General features: G+C 40.2%; 1 protein-coding gene across 1 annotated transcript in view; it reads left to right on the top strand.

The window, feature by feature from the left end:
- PLCB1 (phospholipase C beta 1) overlaps nucleotides 1-17798 on the top strand; it is a 1254316-nt gene that overhangs the window by 700777 nt on the left and 535741 nt on the right. Inside the window, exon 10 of the mRNA XM_073553862.1 lies at nucleotides 15207-15353. Within this exon, the coding sequence (XP_073409963.1) occupies nucleotides 15207-15353 (147 nt within the window). The remainder of the gene's footprint in view (nucleotides 1-15206; nucleotides 15354-17798) is intronic.

Here is a 17798-nt window from a genome sequence, read left to right as displayed (position 1 = left end):
GCTCTCAGATCTCTATACAAACCGATAGCTGCTACTGCGCAGGCGCCCCGGGCGCCATTTTCAAAATGACTTTTTTTCCTCGCTTAAGTAAATATGCAAAAGGGATTAAGTGCACAGTTATAGCTAGAGTTAGGGTTGTGGTAGGGCTAGGATTAGGGTTAGGGGTGTGCTAGAGTTGGGGTTAGGGTTGTGTTAAAGTTGGAGCTAGAATTGGGGAGTTTCCACTGTTTAGGCACATCAAGGGTTCTCCAAACGCTACATGGCATCTGCCATTGATTCCAGACAATTTTGCGTTCAAAAAATCAAATGGTTGCTCCCTCACTGCTGAGCCCTGCCATGTGCACAAACAGTGGCTTTCCCCCACATACAGGGTATCAGCGTACTCTGGAGAAATTGCACAACAAATTTTGTGGTCCATTTTCTCCTCGTACCCTTGTGAAAATCAAAAAATTTAGTTCCAAAGTAAATTTTTTGTGAAAAAGTGAAATGTTCATTTTTTTCATTCCACATTGCTTTAGTTCCTGTGAAGCACCTGAATGGTTAATAAACTTCTTGAATGTGGTTTTGCGCACTTTGAGGGGTGCAGGTTTTAGAATGGTGTCACTTTTGTGTATTTTCTGTCATTTTGACCCCCCAAACTCACTTCAAATGTGATGTGGTCCCTAAAAAAATGATTTTGTAAATTTTGTTGGAAAAATGAGAAATCTCTAGTCAACTTTTAACCCTTATAATGTCCTAACAAAAGAAATGGCTTCTAAAATTGTGCTGAGGTAAAGTTGACATGTGGAAAATTTTATTTCTTAACTATTTTGTGTGATATGACTCTGATTTAAGGGCACAAAAGTTAAAAGTTTGAAAATTTCGCCAAATTTCCGTTTTTTTCATAAATAAACTCAAGACATGTTGAAGTAATTTTACCACTATTATGAAGTGCAATATGTCATGTAAAACAAGCTCAGAATCAGTGGGATCCGTTGAAGCGTTCCAGGGCTATAACCTCATAAATTGACAGTGGTCAGAATTGTAAAAATTAGCTTGGTCATTAAGTACCAAATTGGCTCTGTCACTAAGGGGTTAAACGTGTTGTCCACTACTAGAACAACTCCTTATTAAACAAAATATTTGGCCCCGATAAAATAATAAAGCCTATACTCATCTCCCATGCCAGCTCCGTCCCGCGGTGTCAGAACTCACTCTCTCCAGGCCAGCATTTCGGTGTTGTGACACGTAATGCTGGCGCCCAATCAGCACTGGCATCGCAGTCTTCGTACAAAGTGAACATGCAGAGGAAGTCCGGGCTGCAGTTCATCCCGGACTTCCTCTTCTTATTCAGTTTGTCCAAAGGTGGAGACAATGAGGCCAGCGCTGATTGGGCCCTGGGCATCACATGTCAGTCCATCGCATCACAGCCCTGGACCACGAATGCTGACACCGCTGGAATGGAGCCGGCACGAGAGGCGAGTATAGGCTTTATTATTTTATCGGGGCTGACTTAGTATAAGAGGAGGTTGTCCTAGTAAGGGACAACCCCTTTAATGTAAAGTACACGTCATCAACAATAGTCTCAGAATCAATGTAATAAATAAAAGCATTCCAAAATTATTACTACGTATGCCCAAAATCGGTTGCATTATTAAGGGATTAACTAATTACGACATTACGGGGTTAACTAGGTAAGACATTCCAGTTGAACATTTAAATTTCTTCTTGAAAGTTCTAGAACAAAAAACTGGAGGTACACCGGGCCTATAGAGGGCTATGGATTCTATCATAGAAGGTCTAAATTACATGTTTTTGTGAGACAAATATGTTTCCGAGAATCATTTACCGTAAATGCATTTTCTTCTGAAAATTAAAAATAGATAAAAATATAAATAATTGTGATAATCAGTTATACAAGTCATCCTCTTCGGTCAAAAGCTTAAAAATTCTCCCATCTGTTTCTTAGTTATATCCTTTCTGGGAAATGTGCAAGCAGTCTGGCAACCATTATAGGCCTCGCTGGGATCGTCAGCTCTCTTTACTAGAATCCTGAAAAGCAAATCCATCTACAGATGCAGTGCTCGCAGCTCCAACATGGGTTATCACCCTGCTTTCCAATTCCAATGTCATATCTGTCATGTTTCCCCATCTGTATAACTGAATGGATTTGCTATTCCTCAGTCTGAGGAAGATTTATGACCATGCATTTGAGAGTAACAATGGCTGCTATTTCTGCCACAGACAGATGTTAGTGTTCACACTTCAGCCTAGTTATGCAGTGATATATAAACATGGCATATATGCATAACTAAACCTGTAAAAACATGTAAAAGGAGTAAAGGCACTTTTTTGTTGAGAATGCATGTCATCCTAACACTGGCTGCTGTATTTTATCCCGCATTGGTCAGTTGGAACATTCAGAAGGATGCTGAATAGTGATGAGCGAGTATACTCGTTACTCGGGTTTTCCTGAGCATGCTCGGGTGTCCTCTGAGTATTTTGGCGTGCTCAGAGATTTAGCTTGTGTCGACACTTCTGCATGATTTGCGTCTGCTAGACAGCCTGAATACATGTGGGAATTCCCTAACAAACAGGCATTCCACACATGTATTCAGGCAGTCCAGCAGCCGCAAATTATGCAGATGCGTCGACACAAACGAAATCTCCGAGCACGCCAAAATACTCGTAGGACACCAGAGCATGCTCGGGAAAACCCGAGTAACGAGTATACTCGCCTCATCACTAATGCTGACCAAGAGCACTTGGATTCCAGTGGAGTCCATTTTGTCACCCACGCTCATAGCAATGCATAGTCATTGTTCTTTTTTCCCTACTTTGTGTGTGAAGTTTCCTTTTCTACATTGACTTCGAGTATGTGTATATGATCTCAGAACTTTGTATCAGGCAGTGTCCCTTGGTGACTGTATGTGCAGAATACATGGACTTAGGTTGGGAAAGTAGTTGTTCCACCCTTCAATAATATTGATTAGTAGCTTTATAACGCGTTTCAAGTTCATACCAAAGTCTTTTTGAAATACAGACTACAAGGTATATAGTTTGTTTTTGAAAAAGAGTTCATTATGATCTTGAAACAAGTAATAAAGCTACTAATGACTACTACCAAAGGGTGATACAACTACTTTTCCAGCAGGAGCACGGTCAACCAGAAACATTCATCTGCATTTACTCCTCCGTTTACATCCAGATGAAAATGTCCTTCTATTCGCTGGTGTGATTTCAGCAGCTGTATATTCTAAGAGCATAAAATGGGGTTGTGACAACCATAACCTGGTTAGGTGAGCACCCCCTCACCTGCCCATAACTTGCTTTACTTGTATCACCAAATATATGCTTATCTCTCTTTTTTCTCTTCAAAATACAGTATGTGAACGGTAGAGATGAGTGAATCTTTTGAAATGTCTATTTCCTATAAAACTGGATTAGATTCACTGCAAATTAAATGTACTGAAAAGCCTCTAGGTGCCTTCAAAAATGTGTCTGAGATTATTCTCTTTTCTCTAAACATTAATCATCACTCCTGTGCATACTATATCTGTATAGTTTATTTCTCTCCTTATCTCGATAAGTTGTTATTTCCGCTCACAATCCAGATTCACAAGATAAAGACTGCTGCATTCCCTGCCTCTGCTTTTATACAGACTATGATAATCCCTCCTGATTGGCTGTACTATGCCGTGTAATCTGAGCAGCAAGACATTATGGGGAAGCCCACCTGAGGTCATGTGTTCAATCTCTGGCTGAAGCAATCTTTTGCGATGTGTAAAATTTTAGGCAATGTCGCAAATTGTTTGAATTTCCCAGGTTCGGCGAATTTCCAAAAGTTTGACACAAACTTGATTTGCATGAATTGATGCACCCATCTGTAACTGGCAGTTATCAGTGTTGTCTTACTCTTCAACTCCAACTAATATAAGTACAGTGGTTGCCATCCACTATTGGAAAAGAACCTAAACCACACAGCATATTGTGCAATACCATAGAGTAGAAAAATGATATATCAATATATACATGTTATGCACGAAAGTCACTTATACTTGGAAAATGGAATAATAAATACCTACAACACAGAGAAGCCGCTCCCACTACCTACTGGTCCCTGTACAGGCTAGAAAATCCATAGCCACACAGCTAAAAACACCACCTCAGACCTGGCTCCCTAAAAGGTTGTCAAGGGGTTTCTTGTACCTCCTGAGGAACCAGAGAGGAGACTACTGTGCACAGTTAACCAGGAGAGGGAAAGTGTGTACAGGGATAGAGGACCCAGGGTGAGGAAACTTAAAGTATGTGCCCAAAGTGAAAATAAGGAGATCAATAAATGAAACATGAATAAACTCCCACCAACCTAACTGAGGAGAAAGGAAAAGTGCTGAGTCAGACAAACAAACACACAAAAGAAATACACATGGTATTTGCCTAGCAGGGATAATCCCTTTGCTGAAGAGCTGGAACTCCTTAGCCCTAATCGACTTAGAAGTATAGTCAGCAAGGAAGTGTAGTGAAGGAAGAATATATATAGCTCAACCAAGAATGTGATAGGGCAACCAAAATGAGACAATGGATAACACCTGAAAAGGAGCAAATACAAAAAAGAAAAATAAAGGAACTAGCTCAGCAGACAGGAGAACCAACCATGTAGCCAGAGGTCACCGGATATAATCCCAAAACAGCCATGACAATACACTACCAGGCTGCCGACCAAAAGAGCCTCTCCCATTGCACAGATTCTCTTTGGCTTTCTCACCCCAGGTCAGGGTACTGGTGTGACTAGGCCAGGCCTCTGGTGACTCTGCCTTTATATTGCCAAAGTATTGGCACAGCATGCAATAGTGTCTGAGGTCTGTTCGTGCTGCAATCCAGGCCTGGTGTGAAGAAGCTGAAGAGAATAGTCATGATAGTGGAAAGGCGAAAAGAAGAGGCATCGAGGACCAGACAGCATGGCGAGTGAATGGTGAGATAACAGGTGTTTTTGTTTGTTTTACATCATATTTCTCAGTAAAATCCATGTGATTTACCATCAATAGTGAAATGAATGTATTTAGAATTCTGTTACATAGGGTCCATATATACACAAGAACCCGAGCCACCCGGCTCCTTGGATGTAAATACATTGGTGACTATTGCATTTCTTCATTCATTGTTCTGAGATTATCAGGAATAATTTCAAAGTTATGAAGTATCTAACCCATCATCAATTTGTAGAAATGGGCACTAAAATATAAAATCAATCCTACAATGTCAAATCTATGATGGCCAATAAGTGAAAATGTAGATAAACTATACAAAATATCCTAATGGCAAACCCATGTGGCATTTCAGAACAGTAACTAGAGATTCACATTTAATGCACTACTAGACAACCTCTTCTTAAAAAGAATCTGTCAGAAGGTTTTTGCTTTTGGAATCTAAGAGCAGCATAATGTAGAGACACAGCCTGATTTCAACAATGTGTCACTTACTGGACTGCTTGGTGCAGTTTTGATAGAATCCCTGTTTTGTCTGTTATAGATGTAGAAGATCTAAAACTTCTGGGCTCTTTATCACCTCATCCGCACCACTGATTAGCAGCTTCATGTTTACACTGTGAATTGTCAGCAATCTGTCAATCAGTGATGGGGGAGGGGTTACACAGTTTAGCCTGACTGGTCTGCACCTGAAATCTAGTTCTAAAGTGATAATCTGCTGCTGATAAAACCCTGATTGTATTGAAACTACAGCACACAGCCCAGTAAGTGGCACATCACTGTAATCAGGATCTCAGGTCTTATAATATGCTGCTCCCATTTTTAATAGCAAAAACCTGCTGACAGATTCCCTTTAATAGCGTCATTCTCCTACTCAAAATAAAAAATTGCATAGTAAACTCTTTGATCGTCCCCACCCCTCTAATGTCCCTGATGTGCCTCCTGGTGGGCACATGACATACACAATGTCATGGGACCGCTGCAGCTAATTCTGGCTTCCAGGAGACACAACAGGGAGATCAAAGGAGCTTCAGCCGTTCAAAAGGAAAGTATACATTTTTTTAATTTTTGCAACTGACTTGAGCTATTGTTCAATAGTGGACAACCCCTTTAAATAAAAATGGGATTTGGTTCTTGTTGAATGGGTGCTTCAGATCCCATCCTCAAAGTAACATGTTGGCCACCATGTTATAACCATCAGCTATTGCCCTAATACACCAACACCATAAAAGTAACAATTCAACAGAACACAGAAAGAAAAATAATTCCCGCAAAGATAGTGGAAGTCACCCAGGAATATGATATAATTTATCGACTCTACCTCTTGCAGTGTTTAGTTAGGGCAGCATGTGACTTTCAGCTCACTCGCCTGGTTTGCAATGTATACGCTCTGAATACTTGGATATAAAAGTACATTTCGTTCAATCTTATCTTAATGAAGTACTACTAAGAGGATATTCAGTGCATGCTTCCTAATAGCTGAAGTCAATCAGACTCCTTATTCAGAGCGCTGTTCAATCAATCTAGTCTGGAGAGGACTGCACGTAGTCACAGGCCATTTATGAGCATGCATGGTCTGATGTCTGCAAAAATTGATTCTGGGAGTGAAGTGAGAAGCTGTTTAATGAAGAATATGTATGAAATGTATTATGGTTAGATTAATATTAAAGTTGTGAAGGGGGAAAGTTTTAAACATCAGCGGAAAGTTAATTGATTCAATTATCAGCTATACAGTACATACACAGGGTTGGATTGGCCCACCAGAGAACCGGAGAATCCTCTGGTGGGCCCTGGCTTCTCCTTCAGGAGAGTTCATAGTGCAAACCTTGCAGTTGCTATGGGGCTCTTCAGTGGGGGAGAAAGGTGGGCCCTTAAAATCAAATTCTCTGGTGGGCCCAGTGTTCTTCAGTCTGACACTGTACATACATACAGCACCAGTCAAAAGTTTAGACACACCAGTTCATGCAGGTGTTTTCTTTGTTCTCACTGGAATGTGCACTTTGTAGATTAAGACTGAAGGCAACAAAACCATGAAGGAGCACATATGGAAAACAGGGATTAAAGAAACACGTGTGAAAGAAAGAATGTGTTAAACCTTAAATTTCTCAAAGTACCTTCCTGTAAGGCTATGTTCACACGTTGTTTTCTCGCTGCTTTTTTTCTGCAGCCAAAACCTGATCTCTTGGCAGTAAAAAAGCTGCAGACAAAAAGCAGGTTTTGCTGGCTTTTTTGCTGTGTTTTTTAGGATCCCAAAATTCGGCTTTGCTTTTACCACATAAATATGATCAATGTAAGGTGTTAGGGCTAGAGATGGGCAAACTCAAGCAGTAAAGTTTGGCGTCCGTACTGAAAACCTACTGTTCGGGCATGGACACCAAACACGGACTTCACCAGGAAGTCTGTGTTACTGTTTGGGTTCGCCCCCCCAAAAACATTGGGTGTTTGTCAAGCTGTCATGTGCATAACAGCTCTGTAAACACTGCTTCTGATTGGCGGTAAAATCAACACTGCCGGTGAGACAGTCGAAGTTCACATGCTGTGAAATGACAGCATGAGCCCACAGCTGTGATTGGAGGAGTAAAGTTTACCTCCGGTCACTATTGATGCACTCATCAGCTGACGCCTGTTGCTGCTAATAACCGCGAGAGCATGAGCGGATGATAGGAGTATTCATCAGTTGGCACCCATGCTGTAAATAAATAATTTAAAAAAAACTGGCGTTAGTTCCCCTGTATATTTGATAACCAGCCAGGCAAAGCTCACAGCTGGGGGCTGAAACTCTCAGCTGTCAGCTTCAGCAAGGCTGATAATCAAGAATAGAGGGGTCCCCAATCCGATTTTTTTAATCATTTAAATAAATCATTTAAGAAAGCGGAGTTGAGTCCCCCCATTTTTGACAACCAGCCTTGCTAAAATAAGACATCTAGGGGCTGGTATTCTCAGGCTAGTAGGGGGCCATGGATATTGCCCCCCCCCAGCCTAAAAGTAGCAGCCCGCAGCCGCCCAGAAAAGGCACATGTATTAAATGCGCCAATTATGGCTCTTTACCATTCTCTTCCCACTTGCCCTGTAGGGGTGACAAGTGAGGTTCATATGTGTGGGATTGATGTCACCTTTGTATTGTCTGGTGACATCAAGGCCATGGATTAGTAGTGAGGAGGCATCTATAAGATACCTATCCATTGCTAATCCTATAGTTTTATGGTAAATAAACACACAGCCAGAATAAAGTATATTATTAGAAATAAAACAAAACACACTTTTCCACACTTTTTGATTTAAAAATAACAAACACAGTTATACTCACCTAATGCCCATTCCACTGAAGCCTTAGTCTTCTGTTATAAAACAAAAATAAAAAATAATAATATCCCTTGTTCTATTCCACGCTGTAATCCATGTCTGGGGGATAAATAGTTTTCAACCTGGATGGTGCCAAGATGCGTCCGTCCAGGCTTAGAACCACTGGGGAATGAGCTGCAGCAAGCACAGCATCAATGAACAGCGGTGACATCATCGAGGTTACTGCCGGTTACTGAGACTATGTTCCCATCCGGGCCCCTGAACTGCAGTGACCTCCCTCCGGTCAGATCACCACTAGCACAGTGAGAAAAAGTCACTCGATGCAGAGGCGAGTTCACGCTTCTGCATGAGAATTTTTCTCATTGCGTTTGTGATCTCACTGAACTTTCAATTTGGGGGTCTAATATGTGGATAGGAACCACACAGAAGCCTTTTGTAGCAAAGTAATCAATTTATTTAAGCAAATGTTTTCATTATTTGTAAAAGATGGATACTTAAGTAGCAGGAGCGGCCACAGACAGAAGAAGGCCCCTGTGCAAGAACTGTGTATGGACCCTTTGCAGTCCAATAACTCATCATAATGCACAGATGTCAGATCCAACTGCTTTGGAGGTGAAAGTGGACCCCCATACTTCTTGGGTCACTGTGCATTGCCTCCATTGCATTAATAGTACGCCCACCCCTGCTAAGTAGATATTTTTTAGGTATTCAGGCACTTGGGTTAAAGTCAATGACATCCACAAGGTGAATTTTTCCCTCCTCGTTTTCTGCACAGCTTTTCCCGTAGAATGAGGCCTTTGTTACAGACCATTTCTTTTGCCATGAATCTTACTAAACACGTCTGTCGCGTCTGTGAAGTTGTAGTAATGGGACAACCAGCAGGAAATGCATCATCATTATGTGGATACTCTAACAAGATGGCTCCTCACTGTGTACACATCTAGGAATAAGGATATGTCACATTCGTATTTACCAGTTGTGTCTGTTCTGTTTAGTCGGATGCTCTGGGTATTGTAACGTAAACCACCCACATGTAAAGCAACTTTCTCCTCGCCTCGCTGCCGTCTATGCTCCTGCATTGTGGCACACGCAATAAGTTATTATGTAATTAGTTAACCATCTGCACTCTTTATAGAATTACCCGGTGAGTGCTAAAGGGATGTAATGCGAAAAGACTCGAGGCCAGATATGGAACATTGGAACAACCTATCCGTAACTAGTAACATAAATCGATTTGCGTTTCACCTCGAAAGAAATAATTACAAGTGAAATTTCGTAGTCCTATCTGCCATCAGCCGTCTGTGGCAGTTAATAATAGTGATTAAAGTATGTGCCATTTCTGTACAAGTTCTGCCGATACTTAAAGGACAGACCCATAAATACAATGTTTAGCAAACAGACATTTTGGGGGATTAATCTTCTTCGCCCTGCTGTTTGTCCTCCACAGAGATTCCTAATTATGGTATGCCACTTGTGATTTAGGCACTGTTAATACTACAGGAACACCATTACTTCTTCCCATAATAATCACATATTATAGTCTCGCTATTAATTACACCTATAGTCTGTATCGAGATTAATACTTGGCTATGTTCAAGAAATATTTGCTTTGTTTGCCTCTTAGTAAGATTGCATTTAGACTGTGCAGTCATTCGGGCGACCAATGAACCCCGAAACCCAGTAGTGCAGAAATAATTGTAACCCCTGTAGAATTGTTGAAGAAAAAATGTTTTCTTGTTTCTTTAGGTGTGGGTTGTGCTGATATACTGTATATTTAAAGAATTACTTCCATTAAAATTGTTATCCTCTTAATATATTGCACATATATTGTACTTACAATTGCTCATTTTGTCTTTCTACCCAGCTAATTCTCCTCTTCTCCATTAGGTCTATGATATAACATGATTAAAAACTGGCTAGCTGAATCCTTCTAACCTCTATGTAGAAACAGGAGGTCAATTTTCTCTGTATGAGTCATGAGTCACTGCAAAAGTCCCTGGCAGGGAAAGGAGGGAGCAGCTGGGTCAGGAGGTGAAGAGGGGAAAGATAAATGCAGGGAAAAAAAGACTTCATGTTTCTATATAGAGAAAAGAAAAGAATTAGCTGGGTAGAAATGCAAAATGAGCAATTGTAAGTACAGAGTGCTATACAATAGGATGATTGCAATATATTAAGAGGATAAAAACTTTGATAGGAGTGCTTCTTTAAAAGAAATCTGTCAGTAAGTTCAACCCTCCTAAGCCATCTATATGTGCCTCAAAAGCAGTTTTTAACCACATATGGGGTATTAACATACTCAGGAGAAATTGAGCAACAAATTGTACCATTCAATTTCTCTCATTACACCTTTTGAAAATTAAAAACTTGGGACCATAGCAACATTTTAGTGGAAAAAATGTTAATTTTCCATTGACAAAGCCCAATGTTATAAACTTCTGTGGATTGCTTGAGGGTTAAAAATGCTCACTACTCCCCTAGATGAATTCCTCAAGAGGCATAGTTTCTAAAATGAGGTAACTTGTGGGGCTTTATGCTGTTTTGCATGTCAGGGGCTCTTCAAATATTACATGGCATTTGCAATCTTTTCCAGCCAAAACTGCCCTCCTTCCCTTCTGAACCCTGTTGTGCGCCCAAACCTGTCATTTTCCACCCCATATGTGGTATTGGAGTGCTCAGAATAAATTGGAAAACAAATTTTACTGTCCATTTCCTCTTGTTACCCTTGTGAAAATGAAAATTTTGGGGCAAAAATAACATTTTTGTGTGAAAATTTTTTTCATGCCTCAATATTATAAAATTATTTAAAGATGCTCACTACAGCTCTAAATAAATTCCATCAGGAATGTAGTTACAAAATGGGGTCATTAGCTGGTAGTTTTTACTAGTTAGACACATCAGGGGTTCTGCAAATACAACATGGCATCCTCTATCGATTCCAGCCGATTTTGCACTTCAAAATTCAAATGCACTTTCCCTCCTGAGCTTTGCCGTGTGCCCACACAGGAGTTTTCCACCACATATGGAGTACCGCCGTACTCAGGAGAAATTGCACAACAATATGTACAGTCCATTTTCTCCTGTTACCCTTCTATAAATGCCACATTTGGGGCTAAAGCAACATTTATGTGGGAAAAAGTCAATTTTTCATTTTTTTCTTACACATTGCTTTAATTCCTGTGAAACACCTGACGTGACGTGTTAATAAACTTCTTGAATGGGGGTTTGATAACTTTGATGGGTACAATTTTTAAAATGGTGTACCTTTTTTGTATTTTCTGCCATATAGCCCCTCAAAGTCACTTCATATGTAGCTCCTAAGACATTTGGTTTTGTAAATTTTGTTGGAAAAATGAGAAATTGCTGATATACTTTTATACCCTTCACCCTTCTTCTTAACAAAAAAGTATGATTTAAAAATGATGCTGATGTAAAGTAGACATGTGGTAAATCTTATTTGCCAAAATTCCAATATTTTCACAAATAAACACAGAACATATCAACTTTAATTTACCTCTAGCATAAAGTACAATGTCACAAAAATACAATATCCGAATTACTGGGATATGTTGAAGCATTCTAGAGTTATTACCTCATAATTGTAAAATTTGGCCTGGTCAGGAAGGTGAAAATAGGCTTTGGGGTGAAGGAGCTAAGGGAAAAATTGAAATACAAAAAATACAGTGAAAACCATTAACAAGAAACTGTTGAATAACTGTGTATATTTGGACATATTTGGAAATGTATTTTTACATTGAAGTTCTACAGTCATGGCCGAGAATGTTGGCAATCTTGAAATTGTTCCAGAAAATGTAATATTTCTCACTGGAAAATTATTGCAATTACACTTTTTTATGATACACGTTTATTTCCTTTTGTGTGTATTAGAACAACACAAAAAAAGAGAAATATAGACAAACTGAAATTGTTTTCACACAAAACACCATAAATGGGCCTGACAAAATTTTTGGCATCTTTCCAAAATTGTCTGTAAACGACTTTGTTTCACATATGTGATGCTCGTTCAGACTCACCTGTGGCAAGTAACAGGTGAGGGCAATATGAAAATCATGCCTGAAATTAGATAAAAAACGGGATAAGTTGACTTAATCTTTGCATTTGTGTCTATATGTGCCACACTAAGCATGGAGAACAGAAAGAGGGGAAGAGAACTGTCTGAGGGATTGAGAACCAAAATTGTTGAAAAATATCAACAATCTCAAGGTTACAAGTCCATGTCCAGGGAGCATGATGTTCCTTTGTTCACGGTGCGCAACATAATCAAGATATTTACAACCTATGGCACTGTAGCTAGTGTACCTGGATGTGGAAGGCAGAGAAAATTGTTGAAAAGGTTGCAATTTAGGATAGTCCTGATGGTGGATAAGCAGCCCCAATCAAGTTTCAAAAAAAATTCAAGCTGTTTTGCAGGCTCAGGGTGCATAAATGTCAGCACAAACTATCCGTTGACATTTTGAATTAAATATAACGCTATCACAGGAGGCCCAGGAGGACCCCACTGCTGACAGACATAAAAAAGTTGGACTGCAGTGTGCCAAAATGTACAAAATGTTGGCGAAAGCCAAAATCCTTCTGGGAAAGAGTCTTGTGGACACGTTAGACAAGATAGAGCTTTTAGGTAAAGCACATAATTCTACTCCTTATTAAAAACGGAATGATGCCTAGTGCCTACAAAGAAAAGAACACAATACCTTCAGTCAAATATGGTGGAGATTCTAAGATGTTTTGGGGTTGTTTTGCTGCATCCGACACTTTGTGCCTCAACTGTGTATCCTTTGGCAATCTGAAGATTTCTAAAGGATTTTGGGTTGCCATGTAGTGCCCAGTGTCACAGAGCTGGGTTTGCATCCTAGCTCATGGTTTTTCCAGCAGGACAATGATTCCGAACATCCTTCAAGAGGCATCCAGAAATGTATAGAAACAAAGAGATATATAGAGTTCTGAAGTGCCCTGCAATGAGTTCGGTTCTAAATCCCACTGAATACCTATGGAGAAATCTTAAAATCGCTGATGTGAGAAGGCACCCATCAAATATGAGAGACCTGGAGAATTTTGCATAAGAACAGTGGTCAAAAATTCCAGTTGAGAGGTGTCAGAAGCTTGTTGATGGTTAAAGGGTGCCAACAATATTGTCTGGCCTATTTTGGGGGTTTTGTGTGAAATTGTGTCCAATTTGCCTTTTTTTCTGATTTTTTTTAATGTTGTTCCAATACACACAAAGGAAATAATCATGTGTATAACAAAATATGTGTAAGTGCAATAACTTTCTGGGAGAAATACTTCACTTTCTGGAGCAATTTCAAGCATGTTTTAATGACACCAAAGGTGTCACTGGCGCTGCCTAGGGGGCGCTATAAGGGGGCACATGAATGAGCGCAGGGAGTGCAGGCAGAAGGCACGCAGTGCACAAGGGCCTGAGACTAGTGTAGTGAGCACAGGATCTGGCACTAAGCGATCACATGACCAGGGGGCAGGGAAGGACACAGAGCACAGGGCAAAGACAGTAAACATGGTCAAGGAGAGCCGAGAGTCAGAAACCAGACAAACGCGCAGTACCTAGGGGCAAGACAAAGAGTAAACGGGGAGAAGCCGAGGGGGTCAGAAACCAGGAGAAACAGAGCAGTACAAAAGCAGGATACAGAGGCAGAAGTCAGGGGACAAACTGAATCATACACAGCAAGGCACACAAGCACAGAGGCACACATTTAAGGAAGAGTCACCTGGGTCAGAAACCACTAATCGAGTACACGGATGTATCACCGACACCAAATCCAGGAACTGCCAACATTAAATAGCTGCCCCAGAACCAAAGAAAGGCAAGCTAAAATTAACCCTGATCTGACCAGGATGTAGACGGAACCATCCGTCATGACACGTGCCAACACTTTCGGCAATGATATTGGCACTAAATATTTTGACGATACATTTGATATCAACATGATACTTATCCAGAAATGTAAAATTTTAATGAGTTTTAAAGATGTTTTAAAAAAGATGCCTTAAAGAAAAATCGAAGAGATTCCGATCTCTAAAATCTGTGAAAATAGCGCACAGTAGATTAAACATCTTTGTGATCTACAATCATTTAAACTTGAAATTTGAGATAGAAGCAGTTCTGTTACACTTTGATGTGTTCTAAGAGCAGGCATCTTCAAAAGTCGTAATAAAAAAATGACTCTTTGAAGGTAAGATGGATGAAAAAATAAGGAAAAAAGTATGAATTTTTATGGCGGACTAAAGCCATGTTAACATCTGTGTTAGGAATTTCGTTTCTCTGTTCCATTGTAAGAAAAAAAATTAAATTCATGTAGCGACCCATCATATGATGGATCTCATTGACTATAATAAGTGGCCATAAGGTTTCCATTAGCGTGTCTATCATTTTGCTGAAAAAGCACAGCATGCTTCCATGTTTTTTTCCATTAAACATGATGGAATCAGCCACAGAGCCACCGATGTAGATGTGAATAGAATCTAATTTGGGACACTGATGACAAACCCATAATATTTTCAGCAATTATTTGACCTTCCAGATAAATGAAGAAAGAGAGCTTTAGTATTAATTAATCATTTTCCATCATTTTTGTCTATAGCTTGTATACAGATCCATTGTCGGCACCAAAATAATTGAAAACCCGCCCCGGGTAGTCTGACAGATCCTGCAGTCATACGACCTTCTGTCTTCTGTTAATTTTCGAATCTACAGACTGCACATTAGCAAGAAATAGGGTTTTGTTCCATGGAGACACATTCATCTGCGTAGGAGCTGTAGACACAAAATATTATAGAATTTTTATTCAAGAATTTTTGCAAAGTTGATTTGATTTTATTTCAGCTTCTGTATTTTGGACAATATAAGAAATGGTTGCAGTGGTGGCATTATGTTTGGTTGAATGGCTAATAATATGTTTTCTATTTCAGGTCAGATTTCAGTTGAAGGATTTATGGGATATCTGAGCGGAGAAGAAAATGGAGTTGTTCCACCTGAAAAACTGGATTTAAATGAAGATATGTCTCAACCCCTCTCTCATTATTTTATTAACTCCTCGCACAATACCTACCTCACAGGTGAGCTTTTTCTTCCTCTTTATGATAGTTACGTCATATGTCGTGGCCTTGACAATCTCTGACAGCAGCACTTAACACTCGCAAGCATGGACGCGTGTCATTCCATGTGCCCATCGGCGCACCCATGACGTGACCAATTGGTTACCATGACAGCCGGGGGTCTGCTGAAGCTCTCTGTGCTTGTCATGACAATAATCCTGTGAGAGTCAGCGTTTAGCTGACGTTAATTGGAGACCGTGATTTTCACCATACATAGCGGTGCTCATACAGATAAGCCATCGATGTCCCAGACCTTTAAGTATTACATGGCGCCCACTAAGATCAGTGAGTTATCCTTGTAATGCACACATATTCTAAGCCCTGCAAGTTTTTCTATAAACTTCTGAATTTTTTTTTAACTACTACACTTATATAAACAGGGGTGTGGCGTTCTCTTTTTATACTAGGCATTTCATCTATATAGCTTCCCATGGGCAGGTGTCGGACCCCGGTCCATCTCTGCCCTTATCTATATTAAGGTTGGCTGACACAAGGTGAAGTTTTAAAGGGAACCTGTCACCAGGAATAACGCAGTAAACCTGCAGATATGGGGTTAATCTGGAGGTTAACAGCTTTGTTATGCTGTATGGCGCCTGCACGCAGCTGAATACAGCAGGGAGAAAATTTTCTTTACACTGTGTTCAAAATTATTATGCAAATGATATTTCTCTCTGATTTTCCTAAATAGTCGGTACAAATGACAGTCAGTCTAATAAAAGTCATCACCTGTTAGAGTATACATCAAATTTTATTGAAGAAACCTCCCAATAATAACAGTATAATCTCCAAAATGAATAAAAACTCAAGTTGCACTGTTCCAAATTATTAGGCACAGTAGAATTTCTAAACATTTGATATGTTTTAAAGAACTGAAAATGCTCATTTGTGGAATTTGCAGCATTAGGAGGTCACATTCACTGAGCAAAAATGATATTTTGGAGTTAAATAGCTTAACAGGCCAAGTTACATGTTGACATAGGAACCCTTCTTTGATATCACCTTCACAATTCTTGCATCCATTGAAATTGTGAGTTTTTGGAGAGTCTCTGCTTGTATTTCTTTGCATGAAGACAGAATAGCCTCCCAGTGCTGCTGTTTTGATGTGAGCTGCCTCCCACCCTCATAGATCTTTTGCTTGATGATACTCCAAAGGTTCTCCATAGGGTTGAGTCAGGGGAAGATGGTGGCCACACCATGAGTTTATCTCCTTTTAAGCCCATAGCAGTCAATGACTCAGAGGTATTCTTTTCAGCATGAGATGGTGCATTGTCATGCGTGAAGATGATTTTGCTCCTGAAGGCACGTTTCTGCTTTTTATACCATGGAAGACAGCTGTCAGTCAGAAACTCTATATACTTTGCAGAGGTAATTTTCACACCTTCAGGAACCTTAAAGGGCCCTACCAGCTGTTTCCCCATGATTCCGACCCAAAACATGACTCCTCCACCTCCATGCTGACGTCGCAGCCTTGTTGGGACATAGTGGCCATCCACCAACCATCCACTACTCCATCCATCTGGACCATCCAGGGTTGCTCGACACTCATCAGTAAACAAGACTGTTTGAAAATTCGTCTCCATGTATTTCTGGGGCCACTGCAACCATTTCTGCTTGTGAACACTGTTTAGGGGTGGCCGAATAGTAGATTTATGCACCACAGCAAGCCTTTGAAGGATCCTACACCTTGAGGTTCGAGGGACTCCAGAGGCACCAGCAGCTTTAAATATCTGTTTGCTGGTTTGTAATGGCTTTTTATCAGCCACTCTCTTAATCCAATGAACTTGCCTGGCAGAAATCTTCCTCATTCTGCCTTTATCAGCACAAACATGTCTGTGCTCAGAATCAACCACAAATCTCTTAACAGTACAATGATCACGTTTAAGTTTTTGGGAAATATCTAATATTTTCATCTCTTGACCAAGGCATTGCACTATTTGATGCTTTTCAGCAGCAGAGAGATCCTTTTTATCTCCTAAATTCCTTGAAACCTGTGCCCTGCTTAATAATGTGGAACATCATTCTTAAGTAGTCTTCCTTTAATTGAGCTCACCTGGTAAACTAATTATCATAGGCATTTGAGATTGATTTCAGTGATCCAAAGAGCCCTGATACACAATACCATCTATGAGTTTATTTGATAAACAAAAAATTACATCTTTATGACACTTAAATCCAATTTTCTTAATAATTTGGAACACAGTGTATTCTCCCACCAGCATTTGTTATTCAGCCATGGGGGCGGCAGCAGTTCAATCACAGCGGCTGATGTAACCCCAGCCCTGACTGACAACCGGCCGCAAAGTAGAGCCAGTGTCAGGCAGAGACGGGGGCGCGGTTACAGTGGCCACTCTGTATTCTCAGAGCGGTGACTGAACCGGCGCTGCCCCATGTCTGAGTACCGAATGC

This window comes from Dendrobates tinctorius, unplaced genomic scaffold (genome assembly GCF_039654945.1).
Source record: "Dendrobates tinctorius isolate UK_male_01 unplaced genomic scaffold, ASM3965494v1 ptg000203l, whole genome shotgun sequence".
Lineage (NCBI taxonomy): Eukaryota > Metazoa > Chordata > Amphibia > Anura > Dendrobatidae > Dendrobates > Dendrobates tinctorius.
The sequence above is the reverse complement of the archived record's forward strand: the minus strand, read 5'-3'. Positions and strand labels throughout refer to the sequence as shown.